At 47.0% G+C, this 27,344-nt stretch overlaps 1 protein-coding gene across 1 annotated transcript in view; it reads right to left on the reverse strand.

Annotated features, from left to right (window-relative positions):
• Nucleotides 1-19,551, reverse strand: part of LOC142289831 (uncharacterized) — a 271,446-nt gene extending 251,895 nt beyond the window's left edge. The window contains exon 1 of the mRNA XM_075333758.1: nucleotides 19,416-19,551. Within this exon, the coding sequence (XP_075189873.1) occupies nucleotides 19,416-19,436 (21 nt within the window). The 5' untranslated portion in view covers nucleotides 19,437-19,551. The remainder of the gene's footprint in view (nucleotides 1-19,415) is intronic.
• Between the last annotated feature and the right edge of the window lie 7,793 nt (nucleotides 19,552-27,344).

Below are 27,344 nucleotides of genomic sequence, written 5' to 3' on the forward strand. Positions count from 1 at the left end.
ACGCGCTCCCCTCACTCACCGCGCTCCCGTCGCTCACCGCGCTCCCGTCACTGCGCTCCCGTCACTCACCGCACCGCGCTTCCGTCACCACACTCCCGTCACTCACCGCACCGCGCTCCCGTCACTCACCGCACCACGCTCCTGTCAACGCGCTCCCGTCACCGCGCTCCCGTCACCGCACACTGCAGTGCTTTGATATTTCATAGAGCGACCTGCGTCGCTCTTTGCATCATCAGTCTTCGCCCGTGCCTGCGGTCACGTCACTCCTGTGCGACTGCTGTGTGTGGTGAGAGCACGGAGCGCAGGAGGACGCCAACCGGAGCCACGGGGGAACGAGGACAGACGTGAGGACGGGCAGCGGTGAAAAAAAGTAGAGGTGAGGACAGAACTGCAGTAGAAAGAGAAGAGAGGCGAGTACTTTTTTTTTTTTTTTTTTATAAATCAGTGAGTACACAGGGAGGCTGGCTGCAGGACACATTGAGTCCTTGGGGGGGCCCTGGCTCCAGGACACATGGAGGCCCTGGGGGGGGCTGGCTGCAGGACACATGGAGTCCTTGGTGGGGGGGGCTGACTGCAGGACACATGGAGTCCTTGGTGGGGGGGGCTGGCTGCAGGACACATGGAGTCCTTGGTGGGGGGGGCTGGCTGCAGGACACATGGAGTCCTTGGTGGGGGGGGCTGGCTGCAGGACACATGGAGTCCTTGGTGGGGGGGCTGGCTGCAGGACACATGGAGTCCTTGGTGGGGGGGCTGGCTGCAGGACACAAGGAGGTCTTGGGGGGGCCCTGGCTGCAGGACACATGGAGTCCTTGGGGGGGCCCTGTCTGCAGGACACATGGAGGCCCGGGAGGGGGCTGGCTGCAGGACACATGGAGTCCTTGGGGGGGGGCTCTGGCTGCAGGACACATGGAGGTCTGGGGGGGGCCCTGATACAGGACACATTGAGGCCCTGGGGGGGGCTGGCTGCATGACACATGGAGGCCTTGGGGGGGCTGGCTGCATGATATATGGAAGTCTATGGGGCTGCATGATACATGAAGGTCTATGGGGCTGCATTATACATGGAGGTCTATGGGGATGCATTATACATGGAGGTCTATGGGGATGCATTATACATGGAGGTCTATGGGGCTGCATAATAAACATAAAGGACACCTTATACATGGACTATATGGGTGCATTATACATGGAGGAGTATGGGGCTGCATAATACAATATGAAGGTTTATGGGGCTGCATTGTAATACATATAGGACTATGGTGGTTACATTATAATATATGGAGGACTATGGAGGCTACTTTATACATGAAGGACTATGGGGGTGCGTTATAAAACATGGAGGACTGTGGTGAAGTATAATACATGGAGAACTATGGGGTGAATTATAATACATTGAGGATTATGGGAAATGCATTATAATACATGGAGGACTATGGTGGTGCATTCTATGCATTCTACTATGAAGGGTTATGTGGGACCCTTTATACTATTTAGAAGGCTATGTGGGGGCCATTATAGTATTTGGAGAACTATATACAAGGGGGGACAAAGAAACAAGCAAGGAATGGGAATGTTTTGTGCTGAGGGAAAAAGGCTCTTTCCCTCAGCACCCAGCTTTCCCATGCTCTGATATGGGAAAGCTGGGTGCTGAGGGAATGATGTATAGCAGAGCATGGGAAAGCTGGGTGCCGAGGACAAGATGGATATCAGAACATGGGAAAGCTGTGTTCTGATAGAGGGATTTCAGATCATGGGAAACCTGGGTGCTGAGGGTAAGAGCCAAGTGTCAGCATCATTATCCTGTACCCCAAGTGTCAGTGTCATTATCCCATTCCCTAAGTGTCGGTGTACATGGAGGGGGGCCTCAGTCCAAATTTTGCACCAGGGCCCATCAAACTCTAGTTACGCCACTGGTCCTGGAAGAAAAAAGTTACATCGATTGTATAATATTTAAGCTAATTCTAACAGGAGGAGTGGATAGCTATGAATTCCCCCCAGATATTATCTGCTCCTCAGCTGCTGTCACTCAAGCAGATGTTGATTTTATAAACTTTACTTTCTTGGATCTTAAAACCTAAACATCCGAGGTGACCAATAAAGGTATGTAGAGAATCAGCCTGATAGTGCCAGTATAGCACTGGCTTTAGGTTATATACGAAAATCCTGGTGACTGGTTCCCTTTAACAGAAATCTAAGGGTTTTTTTTACATTTACTGGAAGCATAGAGGCTATGGAAAAGCACTGTAACTCCTCGCCCTCAAAAGAAATCCAGCAAACTCAGCGCTCCAAAATCCAAATTCCCGTTTCCCTTCTGAGCTTCACAGAGTGCCTAAACCACACTTAGCGTCCACATTTTTGGCATTTCGGTAGTGAGGAGAACCCGATAAATTTACAAGGTGCAGATCTCCTGAAGCTGGGCACATTGTATGGGCACTACAATGTACTGGTACTACAAGATTAGATTTCTATTTTCACTCTGTTTGTTGCTAGTTTCTGGAAAACACCCATGGAGTCAAAATTATCACTACACCAGTAGATGAATTAGTAGAGGGGTGTAAGTTCCAAATTTGGGTCACTTGAAAGAGGTTTCTACTCTTCTGGAACGTAATGGCTCTGCAAATGGAGTCTGCAATCTATCCTAGGAAACGCTGGGCTCCAAAAGTCAAATATTGGTCCTTCCCTTCTGAGCCCTGCCCTGCGCCCAAACAATAGTTTTCCACCACATATGTGGCATCAGCATACTTAGAAGGAATTTCACAAGCCATTGTAAGGTAGAATTTCCCCTATTACTCTTGTGAAATTGCAAAAACATTTTTGTGGGAAAAAAGTTATTTTTTATTTTCACGGCTCAAAATTATAAAATTCTGTGAAACACCTAGGGTCCAATGTGCTCACGAGTCGACAAGCCTGGGTAAATTCATGGAGGGGTCTAGTTTCCAAAATGGGGTCACTTGTGGGGAGTTTCCACTGTTTAGGCACATCAGGGGCTCTCCAAATGTAAAATGATGTCTGCTAGTGATTCCAGCCAATTTTGCATTTCAAAAATCAAATGGCGCTCCCTCCCTGCCGAGCCTTGCCGTGCGCCCAAACAGTAGTTTTCTACCACATATGAGGTATCAGTGTTCTCAGGAGAAATTGCACAACAAATTGTATAGTGCATTTTCTCCTGTTACCCTTGTGAAAGTGCTAAATTTAGAGCTAAAAAAACATTTGTATGGTAAAATGTGATTTTGTCATTTTCACAGCTCAGCGTTATAAACTTCTGTGAAGCACCTGGTGGTTCAAGATGCTCACCACAAATCTAGATAAATTCCTTAAAGGGTCTAGTTTCCAAAATGGGGTCACTTGTGGTGGGGTTTCCACTATTTAGGCACCTCAGGGGCTCTCCAAACATAGCATAGCATCCACTATATCCAAAAGTTGAATGGCGCTCCATCCCTTCTGAGCCCCGCTGTGTGCCCAAACAGTAGATTTCGACTACATATGGGGTATCGGTCTACTCAGGAGAATTTGCACAATGAATCGTGCATTATTTTCTTGTTACTCTTGTAAGAATGCAAAATTTGGGACTAAAGTAACATTTTTTGGGAAAAAGTAATTTTTTCATTTTTTCGTGCACATTGCTTTAGTTCCTGTGAAGGACCTAATGTGTTACTAAACTTCCTGAATGTGCTTTTGAGCAGTTTGAAGGGTGCAGAACTGCACAGAGAGCCAGTTACATCAGCATTCAGACTTCACTTTGGTTCAGACAATGCAAACCTATCAATTGGTCACTCAACTTTTAGTTTCAGAGCAGCTGAATGAAAAATAACAACCAATATGGCTGTATTGCCACTTTTGCAAAAATGACTGCCTCCGCTGAATAGAAAAATTACTATTTCTTGGTTTGAATAAAACTTTTTTCTGCTGCACGCCAAATTTTAGGATCTTTACAACATCTGCCGTAAAAGAATGGCGAATGTCGGAAGCGGGTGTATGGAGCGGGCTTATGGAGTGAGATTGCGCCATACTTGGCAGGCAATGGCTGTGTATTACAGTCAGGACATGGTGCTAACAATCATGAGTGGAGTGGAGCTCTGCCCCCGATTGTTAACCCACCGGCAGTGGGGTCTGATATTTTAAGCGCCCATTGTGGCAGCCGTGACGTGATCGTGGGTCGAAGATGGGTTGCTATGACAGCAGGGTGTCTGATGAAGACCTCTGCACTTGTCGTAGCAGCGCTACTTTGAAACCCTGCCTGTGGCTGGGCTTCAAAAGAGACTGTGATTTCTGCTATGTACAGCAATTCTGTGGCATTGTTGTATACAGGACAAGCGATCAGACGATGAAAGGTTATAGTCCCCTAAAAGGACTGTTAGAAAGTGAATAGTAAAAAAAAAAAAAAGTTTTAAAAAAATTAAGAAAAAAATAAAAGTTCAAATCACCCCCCTTTTATCACATAAAAAATAAAGATATGTGAGCTGAGCCTTAGTGCAATCGTTGGGAGGCAGAATAAACATTTGTTACGCCATTCACCATATGTTATAAGTGATGACACGGCTTTATTCTTCAAGTCCGTGCGATTACAGGTATAACAGAGTTACCAAGTTGTTTTAGGTTTGGCTACTATCACAGAAGAAGGGAATTTTGTTACTTACCGTAAATTCCTTTTCTTCTAGCTCCAATTGGGAGACCCAGACGATTGGGTGTATAGCTATTGCCTCCGGAGGCCACACAAAGTATTACACTAAAAAGTGTAAGGCCCCTCCCCTTCTGCATATACACCCCCCGTGGGATCACGGGCTCCTCAGTTTTAGTGCAAAAGCAAGAAGGAGGAAAGCCAATAACTGGTTAAACAAATTCAATCCGAAGGAACATCGGAGAACTGAAACCATTCAACATGAACAACATGTGTACCCGAAAAAACCAAAAATCCCGAAGGAAACAGGGCGGGTGCTGGGTCTCCCAATTGGAGCTAGAAGAAAAGGAATTTACGGTAAGTAACAAAATTCCCTTCTTCTTCGGCGCTCCATTGGGAGACCCAGACGATTGGGACGTCCAAAAGCAGTCCCTGGGTGGGTAAATTAATACCTCAAGTTAGGGCCGTAAAACAGCCCTTCCCTACATGGAGGCAACCGCCGCCTGCAGGACTCTTCTACCTAGGCTGGCATCCGCCTAAGCGTAGGTATGCACCTGATAATGCTTGGTGAAAGTGTGCAGACTCGACCAGGTAGCTGCCTGGCACACCTGCTGAGCCGTAGCCTGGTGCCGTAATGCCCAGGACGCACCCACGGCTCTGGTAGAATGGGCCTTCAGCCCTGATGGAACCGGAAGCCCAGCAGAACGGTAGGCTTCAAGAATTGGTTCCTTGAACCATCGAGCCAGGGTGGATTTGGAAGCCTGCGACCCTTTACGCTGACCAGAGTCAAGTACAAAGAGTGCATCCGAGCGGCGCAGGGGCGCCGTGCGGGAAATGTAGATTCTGAGTGCTCTCACCAGATCCAACAAATGCAAATCCATTTCATATCGATGAACTGGATGAGGACAAAAGGAAGGTAAGGAGATATCCTGATTGAGATGAAAGGGGGATACCACCTTAGGGAGAAACTCCGGAATCGGGCGCAGCACTACCTTGTCTTGGTGAAACACCAGGAAGGGAGCTTTGGCTGACCGCGCTGCTAGCTCGGACACTGTCCGAAGAGATGTGACCGCTACCAGAAAGGCCACTTTCTGTGAAAGTCGAGAAAGTGAAACATCCCTCAGAGGCTCGAAGGACGGCTTCTGGAGAGCAATTAGTACCCTGTTCAGATCCCATGGGTCTAACGGCCTCTTGTACGGAGGGACAATGTGACAAACCCCCTGCAGGAACGTGCGTACCTGAGGAAGTCGTGTTAGGCGCTTCTGAAAGAATACAGACAGCGCTGGGACTTGTCCTTTAAGGGAGCCGAGCGACAAACCTTTTTCCAAACCAGATTGCAGGAAGGAAAGAAAAGTAGGCAATGCAAATGGCCAGGGAGACACTCCCTGAGCAGAGCACTAAGATAAGAATATCTTCCACGTCCTGTGGTAGATCTTGGCAGACGTCGGCTTCCTAGCCCGTCTCATGGTGGCAATGACGTCTTGAGATAATCCTGAAGACGCTAGGATCCAGGACTCAATGGCCACACAGTCAGGTCCAGGGCCGTAGAATTCAGATGGAAAAACGGCCCTTGGGACAGTAAGTCTGGCCGGTCTGGTAGTGCCCACGGTTGGCCGACCGTGAGATGCCACAGATCCGGGTACCACGACCTCCTCGGCCAGTCTGGGGCGACGAGGATGGCGCGGCGGCAATCGGAGCTGATCTTGCGGAGCACTCTGGGCAACAGTGCCAGAGGGGGAAACACATAGGGTAGCTGGAACTGCGACCAATCCTGAACTAAGGCGTCTGCCGCCAGAGCTCTGAGATCGTGAGACCGCGCCATGAAAATCGGGACCTTGTTGTTGTGCCGAGACGCCATTAGGTCGACGTCCGGCATCCCCCAGCGGCTACAGATTTCCTGAAACACGTCCGGGTGCAGAGACCATTCCCCTGCGTCCATACCCTGGCGACTGAGGAAGTCTGCTTCCCAGTTTTCTACGCCCGGGATGTGAACTGCGGATATGGTGGATGCTCTGTCTTCCACCCACATCAGAATCCGCCGGACTGCCTGGGAGGCTTGCCGACTGCGTGTTCCGCCTTGGTGGTTGATGTATGCCACCGCTGTGGAGTTGTCCGACTGAATTCGGATCTGTTTGCCTTCCAGCCACTGCTGGAAGGCTTGCAGGGCAAGATACACTGCCCAGATTTCCAGAACATTGATCTGAAGGGTGGACTCTTGCTGAGTCCACGTACCCTGAGCCCTGTGGTGGAGAAAGACTGCTCCCCACCCTGACAGACTCGCGTCTGTCGTGACCACCGCCCAGGATGGGGGTAGGAAGGACTTTCCTTTTGACAATGAGGTGGGAAGAAGCCACCACTGAAGAGAGTCCTAGACCGTCTGAGAAAGGGAGACGTTCCTGTCTAGGGACGTCGACTTCCCATCCCATTGGCGGAGAATGTCCCATTGCAGTGGACGCAGATGAAACTGCGCGAAAGGGACTGCCTCCATTGCTGCTACCATCTTCGCTAGGAAGTGCATGAGGCGTCTTAAGGGGTGTGACTGGCCTTAAAGGAGAGACTGCACCCCCGTCTGTAGTGAACGCTGTTTGTCCAGCGGAAGCTTCACTATCGCTGAGAGAGTATGAAACTCCATGCCAAGATATGTCAGCGATTGGGTCGGGGTCAGAATTAACTTTGAAAAGTTGATGATCCACCCGAAACTCTGGAGAGTCTCCAGCGCAACGTTCAGGCTGTGTTGGCATGCCTCTTGAGAGGGTGCCTTGACAAGTAGATCGTCCAAGTAAGGGGTCACAGAGTGACCCTGAGAGTGCAAGACTGCTACCACTGCTGCCATGACCTTGGTGAAAACCCGTGGGGCTGTCGCCAGACCGAAGGGCAGGGCTACGAACTGAAGATGCTCGTCTTCTATAACGAATAGTAGCAAACGCTGGTGCTCTGGAGCAATCGGCACGTGGCGATAAGCAACCTGATGTCTATTGATGCTAGGAAATCTCCTTGAGACATTGAGGCAATGACGGAGCGGAGGGATTCCATCCGGAACCGCCTGGTTTTCATGTGCTTGATGAGCAGTTTTAGGTCCAGAACGGAACGGAAAGAGCCGTCCTTTTTTGGCACCCCAACCAGATTGGAGTAAAAACCGTGACCTTGTTCCTGCAGAGGAACAGGGATTACCACTCCTTCTGCCTGCAGAAGAGCATCGGCTCGGTCGGGAGGTGGGGAAGTTCTGAAGAATCGAGCCGGAGGACGAGAACAGAACCCTATCCTGTACACGTGAGACAAAATGTCTCTCACCCACCGGTTTTTGACCTGTGGCAGCTAAATGTCGCCAAAGTGGGAGAGTCTGCCACCGACCGCGGATGCGGAGAGAGAGGGCTGAAAGTCATGAGGAAACCTTGGTAGTGGTTCCTCCGGCTGCCTTCTTTGGGCGTGATTGAGCCCGCCAGGAATCTGAGCCCCTCTGAGCCTTTTGAGTCCTTTTGGACGAGGAAAACTGGGACCTGCCCGAGCCTGGAAAGGACCGAAACCTCGACTGTCCTTTCCTCTGTTGGGGTTTGTTTGATCTGGGCTGGTGTAAGGAAGAATCCTTACCCTTGGACTGTTTAATGATTTCATCCAATCGCTCACCAAACAGTCTGTCACCAGATAATGGCAAACTGGTTAAGCACTTTTTGGAAGCAGAATCTGCCTTCCATTCCCTTAACCAGAAGGCTCTGCGTAAAAACCACGGAGTTGGCGGACGCCAGTGACGTACGGCTCGTAGAGTCCAGGACAGCATTAATAGCGTAAGTCGCAATGCAAACATATGCGAGGTTAAGGACGCCACCTGCGGCACAGATGTACGTGTGACAGTGTCCACCTGCGCAAGACCAGCTGAAATAGCTTGGAGTGCCCATACGGCTGCGAATGCCGGAGCAAACGACACGCCGATAGCTTCATAGACAGATTTCAACCAGAGGTCCATCTGTCTGTCAATGGCATCTTTAAGTGAAGTCCCATCTTCCACTGCAACTATGGATCTAGCCGCCAGCCTGGAGATTGGGGGATCCACCTTTGGACACTGGGTCCAGCGCTTGACCACGTCAGGGGGAAAGGGATAACGTGTATCCTTAAGACGTGTGGAGAAACGCTTGTCTGGATAAGCGTGGTGTTTCTGGACTGCTTCTCTGAAGTCAGAGTGGCCCAAAAAAGTACTGAATTTACGCTTGGGGTACCTGAAATGGAATTTCTCCTGCTGCGAAGCTGCCTCCTCCACTGGAGGGGCTGAGGGAGAAATATCCACCAGTCTATTGATGGACGCTATGAGATCATTCACCATGGCGTCACTATTAGGAGCATCCAGCATCCAGATTAAAAGCGGTCTCAGGATCAGAATCCTGATCAGCTACCTCTGCCTCATCATACAGAGAATCCTCTCGCTGAGACCCTGACCAGTGTGTGAAGTCGAGGGTCTCTCCCAGCGAGCTCGCTTAGGCTGACTGGGACTGTCGTCCGTGCAGAGCCTTCAGCCTGGGATGTATGGGACCCCCTTGGAGCACGTATTAGTTCCAACTGAGGGAGACCGGGGGGCATTGATTCAACAGTGCCCATTGTCTGAGTCACCGGCCTGGACTGCAAAGTTTCTAGAATCTTGGTTATAGTCCCAGACATTTTAACAGCAAAAAACTGCAAACTTTGTCCTCTGGACAGTTTCACAGGTGGCTCTCTCTGGGCCACCACTAGCAGAGACTCTACCCAATGGGGGTTAGTGGAACCTGCCAGTAAAACAGCCTCACATGCGGTACAGACAGCATAGAAAGCCTGTGCCTTGGCACCCTTGCTTTTCTGCGGACGACATGTGTTGTCTCCTCAGAGCAATCTAGGGGTACATAGCCAAGAAGCGACCGTACAGTGCAAATATAGGTACAAGCATAAAGTACACAAAACACTGTGGCACTAGTGGGGTCAGCACCAAGGTGCTGCTTACTGCCCGCTTAAGCGGGTGTGTGGTCGCCAGAATCCCTTGACCGGGTCTCCCAGAGCCTGTGTCCGTTCTCCAGCTTAGACTGCATGCAGGAATGGCTGCCGGCGTCCTGTGAAGAGGGGCGGGCCGTGGGCGTGCCCCAGACAAAGAGCGGGAAACTGGCGTCCCACTGTGCCCAGTGAGGGGGCTGGAGTATGTAAATAAGACTCCAGCCCTCGGTGCTGACCATTGTACAGCGTCTCGCCCCTTCCCTGACTGGCAGGCCCGGGGGCGGGAAGGAAACGAAACTAGGCCGCAAAAGCCGGGGACTCGATTTATAAGCGCTGCCGTCGTAAAAGCACGGTCAGCGCGGAAGTCCCCGGCGCACCACAAGTCTCATCCGCGCCGCAGCTTCTAGCAGCGGCCGGCGCGGCAGTTTCCCACACATTAACTCACTCAGCTAAGCTGCAGTGAGTATAGCCCCAGCGCACAGCGCTGTTGTCCCCGGCGCACTAACACACCCAGCATGCTGGTGTGTGTGTGCGTGGTCTGTACGGGGACACAGAGTACCTTAACATAGCAGGGCCTTGTCCCTGACGATACTCAGCTCCATTCCAGCAGGATCTCCGGGTCTGTGGATGGAGCCCGGCCTCAGAGCCTGGAGGCCGGTAAGATCCCACTTCACCCAGAGCCCTCAGGGGGATGGGGAAGGAAAGCAGCATGTGGGCTCCAGCCTCCGTACCCGCAATGGGTACCTCAACCTTAACAAACACCGCCGACAAAAGTGGGGTGAGAAGGGAGCATGCTGTGGGCCCAAGTATGGGCCCTCTTTTCTTCCATCCGACATAGTCAGCAGCTGCTGCTGACTAAACAGTGGAGCTATGCGTGGATGTCTGACCTCCTTCGCACAAAGCATAAAACTGAGGAGCCCGTGATCCCACGGGGGGTGTATATGCAGAAGGGGAGGGGCCTTACACTTTTTAGTGTAATACTTTGTGTGGCCTCCGGAGGCAGTAGCTATACACCCAATCGTCTGGGTCTCCCAATGGAGCGCCGAAGAAAACACTTTTAAAAAAAAAAAAAAAAAAAGTGTGGGCTTGTTTTTTTGCTGGCAAAGTTGGCGTTTTTATTGTACAGTTTTCTGGCAAGTAGTATTTTTTGATCGTTTTCTATTCCGAATTGGGGATAAACAACTTCATATCAGCAATTGAGAATCATTATGGTTTTTTATGACTTCTACAGAATAGTAAAAATGATAAGACCGCTTTACTCTTCTGGTTAGTACGATTACAATGATACCTCATTTATACAATTTTTTTAAGCTTTGCCATTTTTATTCAAAAAAATTCTAGAAAAATTATTGTTTTTGCATCGCTCTATTCTGAGAGTTATAGCTTTTTCATTTTTCCACTGACAGAGCTGTATGGCAGTTAGTATTATGCAAGACAAGATGACGTTTTCGACTATATCATTTTTGTTCGTCTTTTTATCACATTTTATTCCACTTTTATGTTGGAGGTATGATGAAAAAGCAGTTTTTTGCCACATTTTTAATTTTTTATGGCGTTCACTGTAGGGGTTAAATAATTGACTGATTGATTGTGTTGTTCTGGACACAGCGATAAGAAATATGTATAACTTTATTATTCTAATCACTTGTCTCATGTATTCAAATACATGAAACCTAATCTGTCAGAATGCCTGTTAGATCCTGCCTATGACTGGGTCTAACAGGTCACCATACCTGCCACACCAGGGGGTCATTGTTTCAACTCTGGGTGCCATGACAACCATTGGCTCCCTGTGATTTTGTCAGGAGGGTGCTGATGGAGGGAGCTCTTCCCTCCCACAACCTTCTAAATGCCATGATCACTATAGCTCACGGCATCTGGAAGGTTAATCAGCTGTGCCGAGCTCCTGCGGTGATATTTCAGTACCTCCTGCAGGATTATGCTGTCATTGGTCAGTCAAATTGACTGACCGATCACAGCAATCTGTGTGCGGGGACCTATGAAATGGGTCCCCGCATATGTCTTCCTGTGCCAGTCAGCTGTCAGTGACTGCTGTCAGCACATAGCACATCATGATGTGGGATTAGGACGTGCTATGTACGTCATTCGGTGTTACGGGGTTAAAGAGAACCTATCAGCAGGATTTAGCATTATATATGAGCAAACACTGCTGATCCCTTCTATCCCTGCAGATCCACTGCTGACCCTTGCGATCCATCCTGGCTTGTTTACAAATGACCAGCATGTGACTTCAGCAGCTAATCAATAGCCTCACTGGGCACATGCTGTGTTTACTGGCGACTTTACCTCTGATGCCACCGATTGGCTGCATATTATACCGATTTTGCCACTGATTTACTGCAGAAAAATATGTCACTTTTGCCTCTATTCTTAACCCCTTTGTGACGCGGCCAATTTTTGTTTTTTCACAGCCTTCTTCCCAGAGCCATATTTTTTTTTATTTTACTGTCCACATAAACATATGACGGCTTGATTGTTGCAGGACAAGTTGTACTTTTGGATGACACCTTTCATTTGACCATATAGCGGACTCTAGAAAAGGGGAAAAAATTCAATTGTGGAGAAATTGGGAAAAAAAAACCTGAATTCTGACATTTTGGGGGGGAATGTTTTTTGTGTACATTTTGTAGTAAAATGACCCCGCAATATGTCTCATCAGTACGATTACGGCAATACCAAACATGTCACGTTGTATTTATTAATTTAGTGGTGAAAAAAAGATCTGAAGTTTGCAAAAGGAAAATTTGGGGGGTTGTGTCGCCATTTACCAAGACCCATAAAGTTTTAATTTTCGGTTGATGGAGCCGTGTGATGGCTTATTTTTTGTGGGGCGAGTGGATGTTTTAATTCATTATTGATACCATTATGGGATAGATATGACGTTTTGATCACTTGTTAAAGCATTAAATACACGTAATTTTGGCTTTCCTTAATAGAGATAATAAAGATGTTTTTCTTGGTACCATTTTTGGGCACATAATATTTTTTTGATCGCTTTCTATTCCAATTTTTGAGATGACGGGAAGAAATAAATAGGATTCCTTTATCTTATCTATATATATAATTGCCTTATTCTGTCTGTCTGTCTGTCTTGCTCCAAAATTGTGTCACCGTGACATTGTGTCACCGTGACAGTGTCGGATTGGCCGCTGGGCTCGGCCTTGCCCCCCCCCCCCCCCCCACGGATTGGCAGCTCGCCTCGGCCTGGCCCCGCCCCCTGCATCGATTAGCCGCTCGCCCCGGCCCTCCGCACGCATCACCCACTCCAGCGTACACCGGCTCCCGGTACACATGTCCAGGGAGCCGGCATACGCTGACGCCTCGCCCGCTGAGTCCCGCCGCGGCACACGTTGCCACGCTCGGACCCGCCCCCGGCGGTCCCAGCATGGGGGATGGAGCACGATGGGTGCTGTGCAGCATGGAGGATGGAGCACGATGGGGGGTATGCAGCATGGGAGATGGAGCATGATGGGGGTGTGCAGCATGGGAGATGTAGCACGATGGGGGGTGCGCAGCATGGGGGATGTAGCACGATGGGGGGTGCGCAGCATGGGGGATGTAGCACGATGGGGGGTGCGCAGCATGGGGGATGTAGCACGATGGGGGGTGCGCAGCATGGGGGATGGAGCACGATGGGGGGTGCGCAGCATGGGGGATGGAGCACGATGAGGGGTGCACACTTCCCCCAAAACACACACACACACACAGCCGCACAACACACACCACACACACACACACTGGGAACCACAAACACCGCCCTACACAGACACCCACACACACACACAACGCCGCACACACAGAACACGCAACACACAAACACCGCGGCATACATAAATATACGCACATACCGCGCAACACACTCTGCACAAAACATACCTCCCCCCAAAACACACACACGCACTCCACACCCACACAAACCGCGCAACACACACAGCACCACACACACAGAACGCTGCAGACACACAGCGCTCCACAAACAACGCAACACACACACACAACGCAACACACATACAACACCGCTCTCACACACCCCCACACCCAGAACATTTACAGCGCCCTACACAAACACTTGGTAACTACACACAACAAGAGACAGAGATAGATATATATATATATATATATATATATATATATATATATATATATATATATACAGTTAGGTCCAGAAATATTTGGACAGTGACACAAGTTTTGTTATTTTAGCTGTTTACAAAAACATGTTCAGAAATACAATTATATATATAATATGGGCTGAAAGTGCACACTCCCAGCTGCAATATGAGAGTTTTCACATCCAAATCGGAGAAAGGGTTTAGGAATCATAGCTCTGTAATGCATAGCCTCATCTTTTTAAAGGGACCAAAAGTAATTGGACAAGGGACTCTAAGGGCTGCAATTAACTCTGAAGGTGTCTCTCTCGTTAACCTGTAATCAATAAAGTAGTTAAAAGGTCTGGGGTTGATTACAGGTGTTTGGTTTTGCATGTGGAAGCTGTTGCTGTGACCAGACAACATGCGGTCTAAGGAACTCTCAATTGAGGTGAAGCAGAACATCCTGAGGCTGAAAAAAAAGAAAAAATCCATCAGAGAGATAGCAGACATGCTTGGAGTAGCAAAATCAACAGTCGGGTACATTCTGAGAAAAAAGGAATTGACTGGTGAGCTTGGGAACTCAAAAAGGCCTGGGCGTCCACGGATGACAACAGTGGTGGATGATCGCCGCATACTTTCTTTGGTGAAGAAGAACCCATTCACAACATCAACTGAAGTCCAGAACACTCTCAGTGAAGTAGGTGTATCTGTCTCTAAGTCAACAGTAAAGAGAAGACTCCATGAAAGTAAATACAAAGGGTTCACATCTAGATGCAAACCATTCAACAATTCCAAAAATAGACTAGCCAGAGTTAAATTTGCTGAAAAACACCTCATGAAGCCAGCTCAGTTCTGGAAAAGTATTCTATGGACAGATGAGACAAAGATCAACCTGTACCAGAATGATGGGAAGAAAAAAGTTTGGAGAAAAAGGGAACGGCACATGATCCAAGGCACACCACATCCTCTGTAAAACATGATGGAGGCAACGTGATGGCATGGGCATGCATGGCTTTCAATGGCACTGGGTCACTTGTGTTTATTGATGACATAACAGCAGACAAGAGTAGCCGGATGAATTCTGAAGTGTACCGGGATATACTTTCAGCCCAGATTCAGCCAAATGCCGCAAAGTTGATCGGACGGCGCTTCATAGTACAGATGGACAATGACCCCAAGCATACAGCCAAAGCTACCCAGGAGTTCATGAGTGCAAAAAAGTGGAACATTCTGCAATGGCCAAGTCAATCACCAGATCTTAACCCAATTGAGCATGCATTTCACTTGCTCAAATCCAGACTTAAGACGGAAAAACCCACAAACAAGCAAGACCTGAAGGCTGCGGCTGTAAAGGCCTGGCAAAGCATTAAGAAGGAGGAAACCCAGCGTTTGGTGATGTCCATGGGTTCCAGACTTAAGGCAGTGATTGCCTCCAAAGGATTCGCAACAAAATATTGAAAATAAAAATATTTTGTTTGGGTTTGGTTTATTTGTCCAATTACTTTTGACCTCCTAAAATGTGGAGTGTTTGTAAAGAAATGTGTACAATTCCTACAATTTCTATCAGATATTTTTGTTCAAACCTTCAAATTAAACATCACAATCTGCACTTGAATTCTGTTGTAGAGGTTTCATTTCAAATCCAATGTGGTGGCATGCAGAGCCCAACTCGCGAAAATTGTGTCACTGTCCAAATATTTCTGGACCTAACTGTATATATATATATATATATATATATATCTATATCTAACAAAAATCATACATTAACTACACAATACGTAAATTCTAGAATACCCGATGCGTTAGCATCGGGCCACCTTCTAGTATATAATAAATGCCTTTATCTTATTCCACATCTCATAGCTTCTATGACTGCCATTTACTACCTAAGTCCCTGTGCGCACACTGCGTTTTTGCCGTAATTTGCCTCGGTTTTTGCTGCAGAATTGGTGCAGTTTTTCATAAAGTTCATGCAGTCTTTCTCTAGCAAAGTCTATGAGAAATCCAAAATACTTTGTGCACGTTGCTTTTTTTTCCCCTACAGGTTTTGCTGCAGAATTTCTGGAGAACAAAGATGTAGCATGTCACTTTTCTGCGTTTTTATGCATTTTTCCCTGTATTGAGTGTTAAAAAACCGCAGGGACAATACCGCAGGTAAAAACGCGGTAAATCCGCAGCAAAAAAGCAGCAAACCGCGGTAAACCTCATGTGGTTTTGGTGCGGATTTTCCATGGGTAGGTGCGGTATTCTGCCAGAAGGTGCGTTTTTTGCTGGAGAAACAAATCCGCAGTGTGCGCACATAGCCTAACTCAGTTAATTATTGTAGGCTTCACATCAATTCCAGGGACACTGAGTGCGCATGTGCTCCTGAACTAACCCACTTTCTCCCTGCCCACGGCACCACGTGACCGCAGTGCGTTCCATGCCGTGGACCTGGATCCATGCACCGTCCCGAGCTGAGCGTCCCACGTAACTCTTATGTGTCACTACCCGATCGGCCGCTCCACACATTTAATGACCCCCCTTGCCTCCCACCCTGATACGCCCCTGAAGAAGCTGGGTGAAACGCACGTCGGGGTGAAGGGACACGGAATGCACACCCTTTCATCTGTATGAGCTGATTCCACAACTTCTTTTGTGCACTTTGGAAACGATAATACAATACTGGCACCTTATATTTATGGACTTCGCACCTTATACTGCACTAGTACCCAGTGATTTGAAAGTCTCTGTTTTGACTGATTGTCGTGTTTTATAGTAGGTTTGGGATCTTTTAAGTGTTTCTAAGGCTTCATATATTGTAGGTGATCATTCGTCACATGTGCAGCATTGATCTGGGCAATAGTCACCATATACAGACTTTTGTATTTCTCTGCTCCTATGTGTCCGTCATTGTGAGGCAACGACCGCCTTTTAAAAGGGAACCTGTCACTGGTTTTTCGGACGATGCTGAAGTTGGTTTCTTATTCGTCAGTTTCTTATTCGACAATTTAGTTTTTTCAGTTTTTTATGCATTTATCAACAAAAATAACACATCACAATAATACAATACAATGTACTGATGTGCCCTAATATAAATACACTCAAAACCAGCTGCGAAAATTATAAAACTGGCAAAAAAAATGGGCATTTAAGTGGGCACCAAAGTATGTTAGTGAAAGGGTTAAATGGCTTTGGGCCACTGATCTAACACCAGAATTGCATATCTAGTGATGCCTCTAATCAAACTCAAGTGTCTCCAGCCTGGCCCAAACAGTTTCTGGGCATCAGAACTGGCATCAAAGTGGGCAAATGGCCAGTTCTCACAGATTTGAATAAGTAACTGGTGTTTTTGAGGGGTTAAATGGCTTTGGGCCACTGATCTCACACCACATTTACATACCTAGTGATGCCCCACATCAAATTCAGATCACTCCAGCCTGGCCCAAACAGGTTCTGGGCATCAGAACTGGCATTAAAGTGGGAAAATTTTGATGTGGGGCATCACTAGGTATGTAAATGTGGTGTGAGGTCAGTGGCCCAAAGCCATTTAACCCCTCAAAAACACCACTTACTTATTCAAATCTGTAAAACTGGGGTTTTGCCCATTTTGATGCCAGCTCTGATGCCCAGAACCTGTTTGGGCCAGGCTGGAGTGATCTGAATTTGATGTGTGGCATCACTAGGTATGTAAATGTAGTGTGAGATCAGTGGCCCAAAGCCATTTAACCCCTCAAAAACATGAGTTACTTATTCAGATCTGTGAAAACTGGGTTTTTGCCCACTTTGATGCCAGTTCTGATGCCCATAACCTTTTTGGGCCAGGCTGGAGGGATCTGAATTTGATGTGAGGCATAACTAGGTATGTAAATGTGGTGTGAGATTAGTGGCCCAAAGCCATTTAATTCCTCAAAAACACCAGTTACTTATTCAAATCTGTAAAACTGGGGTTTTGCCCATTTTGATGCCAGTTCTGATACCTAGAACCTGTTTGGGCCAGGCTGGAGTGATCTGAATTTGATGTTTGGCATCACTAGGTATGTAAATGTGGTGTGAGATCAGTGGCCCAAAGCCATTTAATCCCTCAAAAACACCAGTTACTTATTCAAATCTGTAAAAACTGGGGTTTTGCTTACTTTGATGCCAGTTCTGATGCCCAGAACCTGTTTGAGCCAGGCTGGAGTGATCAGAATTTGATGTGAGGCATCACTAGGTATGTAAATGTGGTGTGAGATCAGTGGCCCAAAGCCATTTAACCCCTCAAAAACACCAGTTACTTATTCAAATCTGTAAAACTGGGGTTTTGCCCACTTTGATGCCAGTTCTGATGCCCAGAACCTGTTTGGGCCAGGCTGGAGTGATCTGAATTTGATGTGTGGCATCACTAGGTATGTAAATGTGGTGTGAGATCAGTGGCCCAAAGCCATTTAACCCCTCAAAAACACCAGTTACTTATTCAAATCTGTGAAAATTGGCTGTGTGCCCACTTTGATGCCAGTTCTGATGCCCAGAACCCCTTTGGGCCAGGCTGGAGTCACTTCAGTTTGATTAGAGGCATCACTAGATATGCAATTCTGGTGTTAGATCAGTGGCCCAAAGCCATTTAACCCTTTCACTAACATACTTTGGTGCCCACTTTGATGCCCATTTTTTTGCCAGTTTTATAATTTTTGCAGCTGATTTTGAGTGCATTTATATTAGGGCACATCAGTGCGTTGTATTGTATTATTGTGATGTGTTATTTTTGTTGATAAATGCATAAAAAACTGAAAAAACTAAATTGCCGAATAAGAAACTGACGAATAAGAAACCAACTTCAGCATCGTGTTTTTCGGCATATAAGCTGCGGCCACCAGCAGTGGGCTCTTATATACAGCATTCTAACATGCTGTATATAAGAGCCCAGGCCGCTGTGTAGAACATAAACACTTTATAATACTCACCTAAGGGGCGTTGCGGTGGAGTTGGGCCATATGGGCGTCTCCGTTGTCCGGTGCCGCCTCTTTCGGCCAGCTTCGTCCTCCTTCAGTAGCCTGGGTGCATGACGTGTCCTACGTCATCCACACAGGCCGGTATTGAGGTTCTGCGCAGGGGCACTTTGATCTGACCTGAGCAGGGCAGATCTAAGTATTGTAGTGCGCCTGTGCGGGTGCGGCGAGTCTGTATGACGTAGGACGCTTCATGCACCCAGGCTTCAGAAAGAGGACGACGATGGCTGAAGGAGGCGGCGCCAGCACCGGAGACGCCCATATGGCCCAACTCCATTGCAGTGCGACCGTTAGGTGAGAATTATAAAGTGTTTTTTATGTTCTACACAGCGGCCAGGGCTCTTATATACAGCATGTTAGAATGCTGTATATAAGAGGCCACTGGTGGTGGCCGCAGCTTATATGCCGAAAAACCAGTGACAGCTTCCCTTTAATATCATTATTTTGATTAATAAACACATACACAATTTTTTATAATGCAACCTTGGAGTCACTTCCTTTTGGATAGGGATTACCATACACTCATGTGTATACATCACATAGGCTAGGAGTATAGAGTGTGGCCTCGGGTATATATAGTATACAGCACTGTGCATATACTAATACCACATACAGAGCACTCGCCCGACGCCGGGTCTAGACCTTCCATAACCCCTGCTTACAGAATGGAGGAAGTGCGCAGTAAGAAATGGAGGAGCACAGCCCTTCTCAGCACAGCCCTTCTCAGCACAGCCCTCCTCACCGCAGCCGCCCCGTCTTCTAACTTACCCTCCTCACGTTATCACACATCTTCGGTTTATGCGCAGTGACCGTCTACTGTGCACAGATAAGCGCAGATCCCGAGGAGAAGTCTCTGCCCCAGCGGTGGAGACGCTCTTATCACAGACGCCGTCGCAGTTTCCCGCCTCACTTGGCAGAGCAGGAACAACAGGAAGTAGCAGCTCAGAGTGTAGAATGGATGTGTACTTGTTAGGACCTCCCTGCAACGCCTCCATTCTACATAGTGGGGCCACTGAGGGGAGGCTCCTCCCAGTCCCTACAGCGCCGCCATTCTAGATAGATAGTGGAGCCTCTGAGGAGAGGAATACAGGCTGGAGAGAGGCTCATGTGTTCACAATGAGGAAGACCTATTTCAGGCCTCCATTCTACACACATAGTGGTGAGGGGAGCAGAGCTGCTGAGGGGAGGATCTCACAGCAGTCTCTGCAATGTACACAGCCAATTAGTGACTAAAATGGAGGAGATTCCAGGAGCTCATGGAGACTCCATTGTAGTCTACAGGCTGGAGAGAGGCTCATGTGTTCACAATGAGGAAGACATATTACAGGCCTCCATTCTACACACATAGTGGTGAGGAGAGTGGAGCTGCAATGTACACTGGACACGTTCTCCAAAATGGCCTATTTCACCCCGCTGTCTGGCTTTCCTTTGCACTTTGCACAGCACATCTTTTGGCTGCACAATCTACCACATCACATCGTGTTCGACAAAAGTGTTCAATTTATGTCCCTGTTCTGGACGGCCACCTGTAAGTTGCTAAATATCACCTTAGAAATGTGATTGAACAGCCATGTATTAACAAGTGAAATACTTTATTAAATAGGTGAAGTGACAGAGTGTTGCACAAACAAGCAGGGGGCACATTCCATAAGGTAAAAACAATGTTTGGATAACATCAGTGTTTAAATAGATAAACACAGTGTGATATACCCCAATGTATAACGCCAACCAGTCTTAACCATGTAATGAAAATTCACATAGGGAGAAATATAATCAAGGCAGAATAGTAATGGATAATTCCATGAGTAAGGCCTGTTTCACACGTCAGTGATTCTGGTACGTTTGTGCATTTTTTTAAACGTACCAGAATCACTGACATACGCAGACCCATTATAATGAATGGGTCTTCTCACACATCAGTGATTTTTCACTGAACGTGTCTCCGTGCGGCATACCCGCGTGTCCGTGATTGCCGCACGGAGACATGTCCATTTTTTTCTGGCAGCACTGATGTCCCACGGACCACGCAGTGGTGTGGTCCGTGAAACACGTGCCAGAAAAAAACGTGCTTTTAAAATAAAAATCATTTTTACTCACCCGGCTCCAGCGATGTCCTCTGCAGCCTGTGCGGCTTGCTGCTTCTCAGCCGGCTCATTACTGTCGCGCATATTCATGATGCACGACACAGCCGACCCGGAAGCAGCTGCTGCGGGGGTCAGCGCCGGCCGGATGCTGCACCGCGGGAGCGATCAGCACCATGGAGAGCGGGAGCGCGCACAGGTGAATTCATCTCTAAGTGCAATCACAGGCCACGGAGAACGGAGCCCGGATTGCACTTAGACAACCCACGTGTGCCGTAATTCACGGGACATGTGCGTGTTTTACACGCCAGTGAAAAACAGTGTTTTTCACTGACGTGTGAAACGGGCCTTAAGGACAGAAATAAACTGAAAGCTCACCTATGTTAGACAAGGTTGGAAATTAGCAGGAATGGTGTCCAACCCAACGTCCGTTTCGGCTAGCGAGCCTTCGTCAGAGGCCCGTGTCATGAAGGGAGAGGGGAGTATAAAAAGGGGCATCACCCAATCAGGTCCCAGCGTGCAGAACTGTGACACATCCGTCGTCCCGGCAACGGGAATGCCACTCGCCCGCCATGTCATACCCCATGTAACCGCCCCTATCACATGACCACCATGGGACCATACAGATCACATGGCGATCACGCGACCAAGTATCACATGGAGCATAAAGATACAGCAGTACGATGGCGCACACGTACCAGGGCGGGAGACGCATGTGTACCGCACACCGGAAGCAAAAGGGAGCCAAACCAGATATAGAAAAACAGCCGCACTGAGGCTAAGCAAGGAACAGACGTAGATAGTATTTGAACAATAAAGCAAAGATACAACATCAAGACCTCTAATAGCAGAATATATGTATATAAGCAAAATTGCCTCCCCATATGGGGGAAAGATATAATTAGGGACACTTGTGTATAATGTAATTATAACACTGAAAATAATACAATCAGTGCATTAATACAAAAATGTATACTAAATATTAATAAATAGTAAAAAATAGATAGTAGAAAATATATTATAAAATATTATAAAATAACTACATTGCCATAGGTAGAAAGATATAAATCCTAATAGCTGTCACACTCCCGGTGTCCCGGCACCGCCCCTTACCCACTGATCCGGTCATGCCATCACGGCACCGCTCCTTACTCACTGATCCAGTCTCACCGTCACGGCATCACTCCTTACCCACTGATCCGGTCCACGTGCCCACCGGTCCACGTGCCCACCGGTCACGGCTGCCGCTCCCGCTCGTGCTCTCCTGCATCCTGTTCCTGGTCTCTTGAGTCTGATTCTGATTTTTAGGCACATGCTTGTGTATAGGGCGGGGCCGCGCCCACTCACCTCGTCTTATAGGTCCAGCACTCCTGAAACAGGATATGGATGAGACAGGTGCAGAGTATATAAGACTCCCCTTTCCATGTGGGCGGCGCCTGATCAACGTGTTTCTGTAAGCTAGGTGTTCAGGTCTCCTAGTGCCTTGCCTCTCTCTAACCCTGTGTCTTCCACAGAGCCAGCCCTGCTACCTTAACCTGGTCCTGACTGCGGATTGCCCAGGAAGTCCTCCGGTGACTGTCGGCTGTGAATCCCATCATCTGCCTTCAGCCTGAACCTGTCTCCGATCCCCGACTTCACCTGGTGTCCTCTGCCCTCACGTCCAGCAGGATCCAGATCCCGCCTGATGTTTCTACCCGGTACCTGAACCTGGTCTCCGTCATCTGCATTGCCTCCAGGAACTCGGTGACTCTAGAGACATCTTTCTACCAGTCCCCTGAAGGACGCTGACCCAGTATCACTAGTGCTCCGGCTACCGTGCATCTAGGTCCTCTGGTGGGGTGATCGGACAGTCCCTGTACAGGGGTTAGCTCCGGGTTGCCTCATTGGAGGAGTCCGGTGCACGGCCCAGTGGATCCACCACCAGGACATAACAATAGCTATTCACAAATTATTGTGATCATGATATTCACCAGAAATTTTTAACACAAAATATTGAGAAAAAGAAGAAAAAGAAGAGTATGTACCAAAAAGAATAAGGAAAGAACAAAATAAATGTGAAAAATATCTATAATTTTTATTGGCAATTACAAAAATATATAGACATGAAAAAAATGTATGTGTTTAAAAACTTGGAAAAATGGATGGGTACAGAGAAAAGGGGCACGAGGTGTAATAAGCATATAAAAATGCAGGAAAAATATAGGTAGCATGCACAAAAACAATTGTGCAACCCTTGCAGATAAACAAGCTCAGAAGTTAAAAGGGACCTATATGTTAAAATATAAATAACCACTATCAAAAGATATAAAAGTGTACTGTGGATAAAAAGAGCAGATAAGGTCTTATCTGGTGGGATGTGACATACAACCAGGTAAATGTACTCACCTATATAAGTTGTGCCAGTCACAACTACTATACAGGCATGAAATGGCGTCTGCTGCAGCCCTGGAGAAAAGCATTGCAGAGATAGAGGGAAGAACCCGGGATTTGCCGTGCTGACATCAATTGTCAAGTTGTTGATTAATTTTCTTTTATTCAATCAGATCTACCGTATATGCCGGCGTATAAGACGACTGGGCGTATAAGACGACCCCCAACTTCTGCCCTAAAAATATAGAATTTGGGATATACTCACTGTATAAGACTACCCCCGTTCAGTATGCTTCAGTATGCTAAGAGCAGGGGGCCGCACTGTGTGAGGAGGTGTTTTTTTTACTGTCCAGTATAACCAATAGGATTAGTGCAGGGGCCAGCATGTAAGCTCTTCATTAATGTCCCTGCATGGATGCGAGGGGAATCTGGCGTTACTGCACTAATCCTATTGGTTATACTGGACAGTGAAAAAAAAAACACCTCCTCACACAGTGCGGCCCCCTGCTATATATACGCTATATATCCGCTGTATATGCTGTATGATATACCAGTACGGGGCCGGGCTGTGTATCGCGTTTCCATAACGACGAGGCAGGAACTTCCCTGCTAGAGCGCTGACGTCAAGGCAGAGCTGCTTGCCTCTGATTGGCCAGCGCTCTGCCATTCAGCAGCGGTGACAGGAAGTTCATCCCTCGTCGCTATGGAGGCAGAATCCAAGCGTGGAACGGAGTGGAGTGGCGCACTACAGCACCCAGGTGTATATCCGGCGTATAAGACGACCCCCCCACTGTAGCCATTATTTTAAGGGGGTAAAAAGTCGTCTTATACGCCAGTATATACGGTACATGTTTCGGAGGATGTATCCTCCTTCCTCAGGACAATTTTTCAGAAAAACAACTTTGCGTTTGATGTCAGTGCGACATATCCTGGTTTCTTCCCTCTATCTCTACAAGAAAGATAGACATATGAGAACCACCAATACGGGTTATAGATGAGTGCACATATTGACACAATGCATTAAATTGAAGGTCACAGCAGAGGTAAATGAATTACTTCAAAGTCTGGAAAAACCTCCAGAGTTAGACTACTAAAGTGCATAGTGCCAGCATTATATTTACCTCTGTATTATAGGAGCTTGGTTAAGACTAGGGGGGAGTCCCAACGATCGTTTCGCTGCCTAGCAGCTTTTTCCCAAGGGTGACAATGTGAAAAGTGTAACCAGGGGGTTTAAATAGTACAGATAAGTCTGTTTGCTGCTGATTGCGGACACTAGGGCACATGCTCCGACTGCCAATGATGAGCGGCGGGGGTAGGCGCAGCGCCACCATAAATGGCGCATGCGCATGCGCAGCGCAGAAGCCGTCATTATGGCTTCCGTGCATGCACACACGGCCCAGGCGCAGAGACTCACTGCGGGAGGGAACGGACTTGGACTAAACAGTGCAAACATGAATATGAGCACAACAGAGTAAATAGCATATGGAACCAGCACTATTACAGGCGCCGTACATAGGATACATTATCACATTGCTCTACAGAATAACTAATTAATCTTTAATGCAGCAAATATGGAAATTCTTTATATGGTGTTTAAGGTAAAAAGGAGGGGGGCCAGTTTCACGAGTGGTAACTGATATGTATTGTAGCCAGTTGATGCACAAAATTTGCAGGCTAGAAGGTCACTGATGTAGGGATGGGTAGGGTGACCTAAAAACGCTGAAATAAAAAATAATGTAAACACACCACACAAAAAGAAAATTCAAATAAATATTAAAAAAATAATATTAAAAATTAAAAACATATTATATAGACTATATTTATACAAAAATAACTTGCATGTACAAGTGCATAGATGTACAAACACACATGGACATCAATATATTTTTATATGTGTAATATATATATATATATATATATATATATATATATATATATATGTACACCATTAGTTAGAATCATGAGGGGAAAAGAGCACCTAAACATAGCAGTTCATTTAGTAGAGGAAATGAATAAATAAAGGGAAACGTGAGCCTCAATAATAAGAATGAGAAAGTACAAAGAGGAAGGTGAAAGGGGGAGGGGAGGAGGAGAGGGAAAGGATAATGGGGTCTCATAAGAAGGGAGCGAAACTCACTACCTCATTGAAGCCCTTAGGAACGAGAGTGTTAGGAATGACAATCCATTTGGACTCTCGTTGTGCGAGAGTCTTGCGCAAATTCCCCCCCCTAATTCCACCATTCACCACATCAATAGCTCGAATCTGGAGCAATTTTGGATTACAATTATGATGGGCTTTGAAGTGCCAAGGGAGAGTCTTTAGCAGTGTAACGTCCTTCACCGACCTTGCCGCAGTGATATCCCTAATGTGCTTCCTGACACATACGCGGAGCTCACGTGATGTGAGGCCCACATAGATCATAGAGCACAGACAGGTCGCATAATATACGACATGTGTGATGGTACAAGAAATATAATGGTCGATGGAGAAGGTACGACTGCCATCAGAGGACAAAAAGGTGGTGGCCCTGAGTATGTTACTACAGGCCAAACAGTGGCCACATGAGAAACAACCCTGAATGGGGCCACTGGAGCCACGTAGTGGCTCCTGACAAGAAGATCCCCAAGATTCCTAGCCCTCCTAGCCGTTATGAGGTCTCCCGGGGAGCACATCGGCCAAAGTGGGATCAGTAAGCAGTACAGGCCAGTGCTTGTCCAGGATGTCCCTCATCGTGTCCCATTCATGATTTTATGTGCTGATGAATCACACCTGGGTGTCATGGCCAGTGCAATGAGGTGTATATTGGAGAAGCTTACATCTGGGGGTATTCTGAGCATGAAGGCAACTATTCTTGATACATCTGTTAATATACCCCCTGGCTCTAAACCTGCAGCAGAGATCAGACGACTGTCCGGTCGGGATGGCGCGTATTGTAGACATACTATGACTTGATGATGCATGCAGGAAAGCGTTGACCGACGTATCCTTTCGGTAAACATTGGTCTACATAGATCCTTCTATGTATACTATTAAGTGTATAGAAATCTAGAGCAGACATTTCAGCACCAAATTTGCATCCCCTGGCATAAAACGGCATCGAAACAGCATAAAAAATGTTGTTGTGCATTTTTTTGCCAAGAGATGCAGATTTGGTGCTGAAATTTATACACCATATTCCTGCACTAACTCTGCATCTTCTGGCAAAAGAATTGCATTACTACTGCATCAAAACCGCATTGTGTTTTGATGCATTTTTTTTTCTCCCAGAAGATGCAGATTTGGTGTAGGAATATTATGAGAACAATTCGCAATAAACAAGCCATAGGGTAAACACGATGTCAGCATACATACACCGACAAGGTGTGTGCACTACTCAAATGAATGCAAAGCAAAGGAGAAATACGAGTATATGTGCAAACATAGAAATTTTTATTGATAACAATATACACGCAAGAACAGCACAAAAATCACACATTAAAATACTACCAATAGATCAAGGGGGGTACAATATGTGAGATCAGTTGGAAAATGAGAAGTATATACCTGTCTATCTTAAGTAGCCGTGGGAGAGGTAACATAACCCTAATGACAATATAGACGAGATATGACAGGAAACATAATGGCGTTGATCGGACTCCACCCGCAACGTAGGGAGAAGTACAAGCACACGGCTGAAAAGGGTTCAAGATAGTAAGGAGGTAAAAAGCTCAATAAATTGAGAATTCCTATAACACAATGATAGTAACAAAATGGACCACGGACAGACTGGGTGTGTGTAAAAGATCTCCTATAATATCAGTACAAACTGAGTAGTGGCATAATTCTCCACATCAGAGGTTAGCAAATTAATGTGAGGAGTACAGAGATGCAAATGAGAGTTCTGTCACAGCCATTAATATATACAGAGCTATCAGGGGCTCCAATAATATGATATGCCAGTACATAGCTGCCAGGGGATGGTAAGTACCAAAAATACAACACATGATAGCATAGGGGGCCTAAATACAATATTACTATGGAAATAAAGTGCAAGTGCATATAGCCAGTAAAGGATCCATATGGAACCATGAATGCTGGGAGGTAAATACCATATCCCAAAAGTTCTATGGCAAAAATTTAGAAAACAGGGGAACCCAAGGCATGATCAGACAGATGTACACATACCCACAAAGAAAAGGATCACCACCAACGCGCGTTTCGCAGAGGTACTATTGCTTTCTCAAGGAGGAAGACCCTAATGGCAGT

Source organism: Anomaloglossus baeobatrachus, chromosome 2, assembly GCF_048569485.1.
Source record: "Anomaloglossus baeobatrachus isolate aAnoBae1 chromosome 2, aAnoBae1.hap1, whole genome shotgun sequence".
In the NCBI taxonomy this organism is placed as follows: Eukaryota; Metazoa; Chordata; class Amphibia; order Anura; family Aromobatidae; genus Anomaloglossus; species Anomaloglossus baeobatrachus.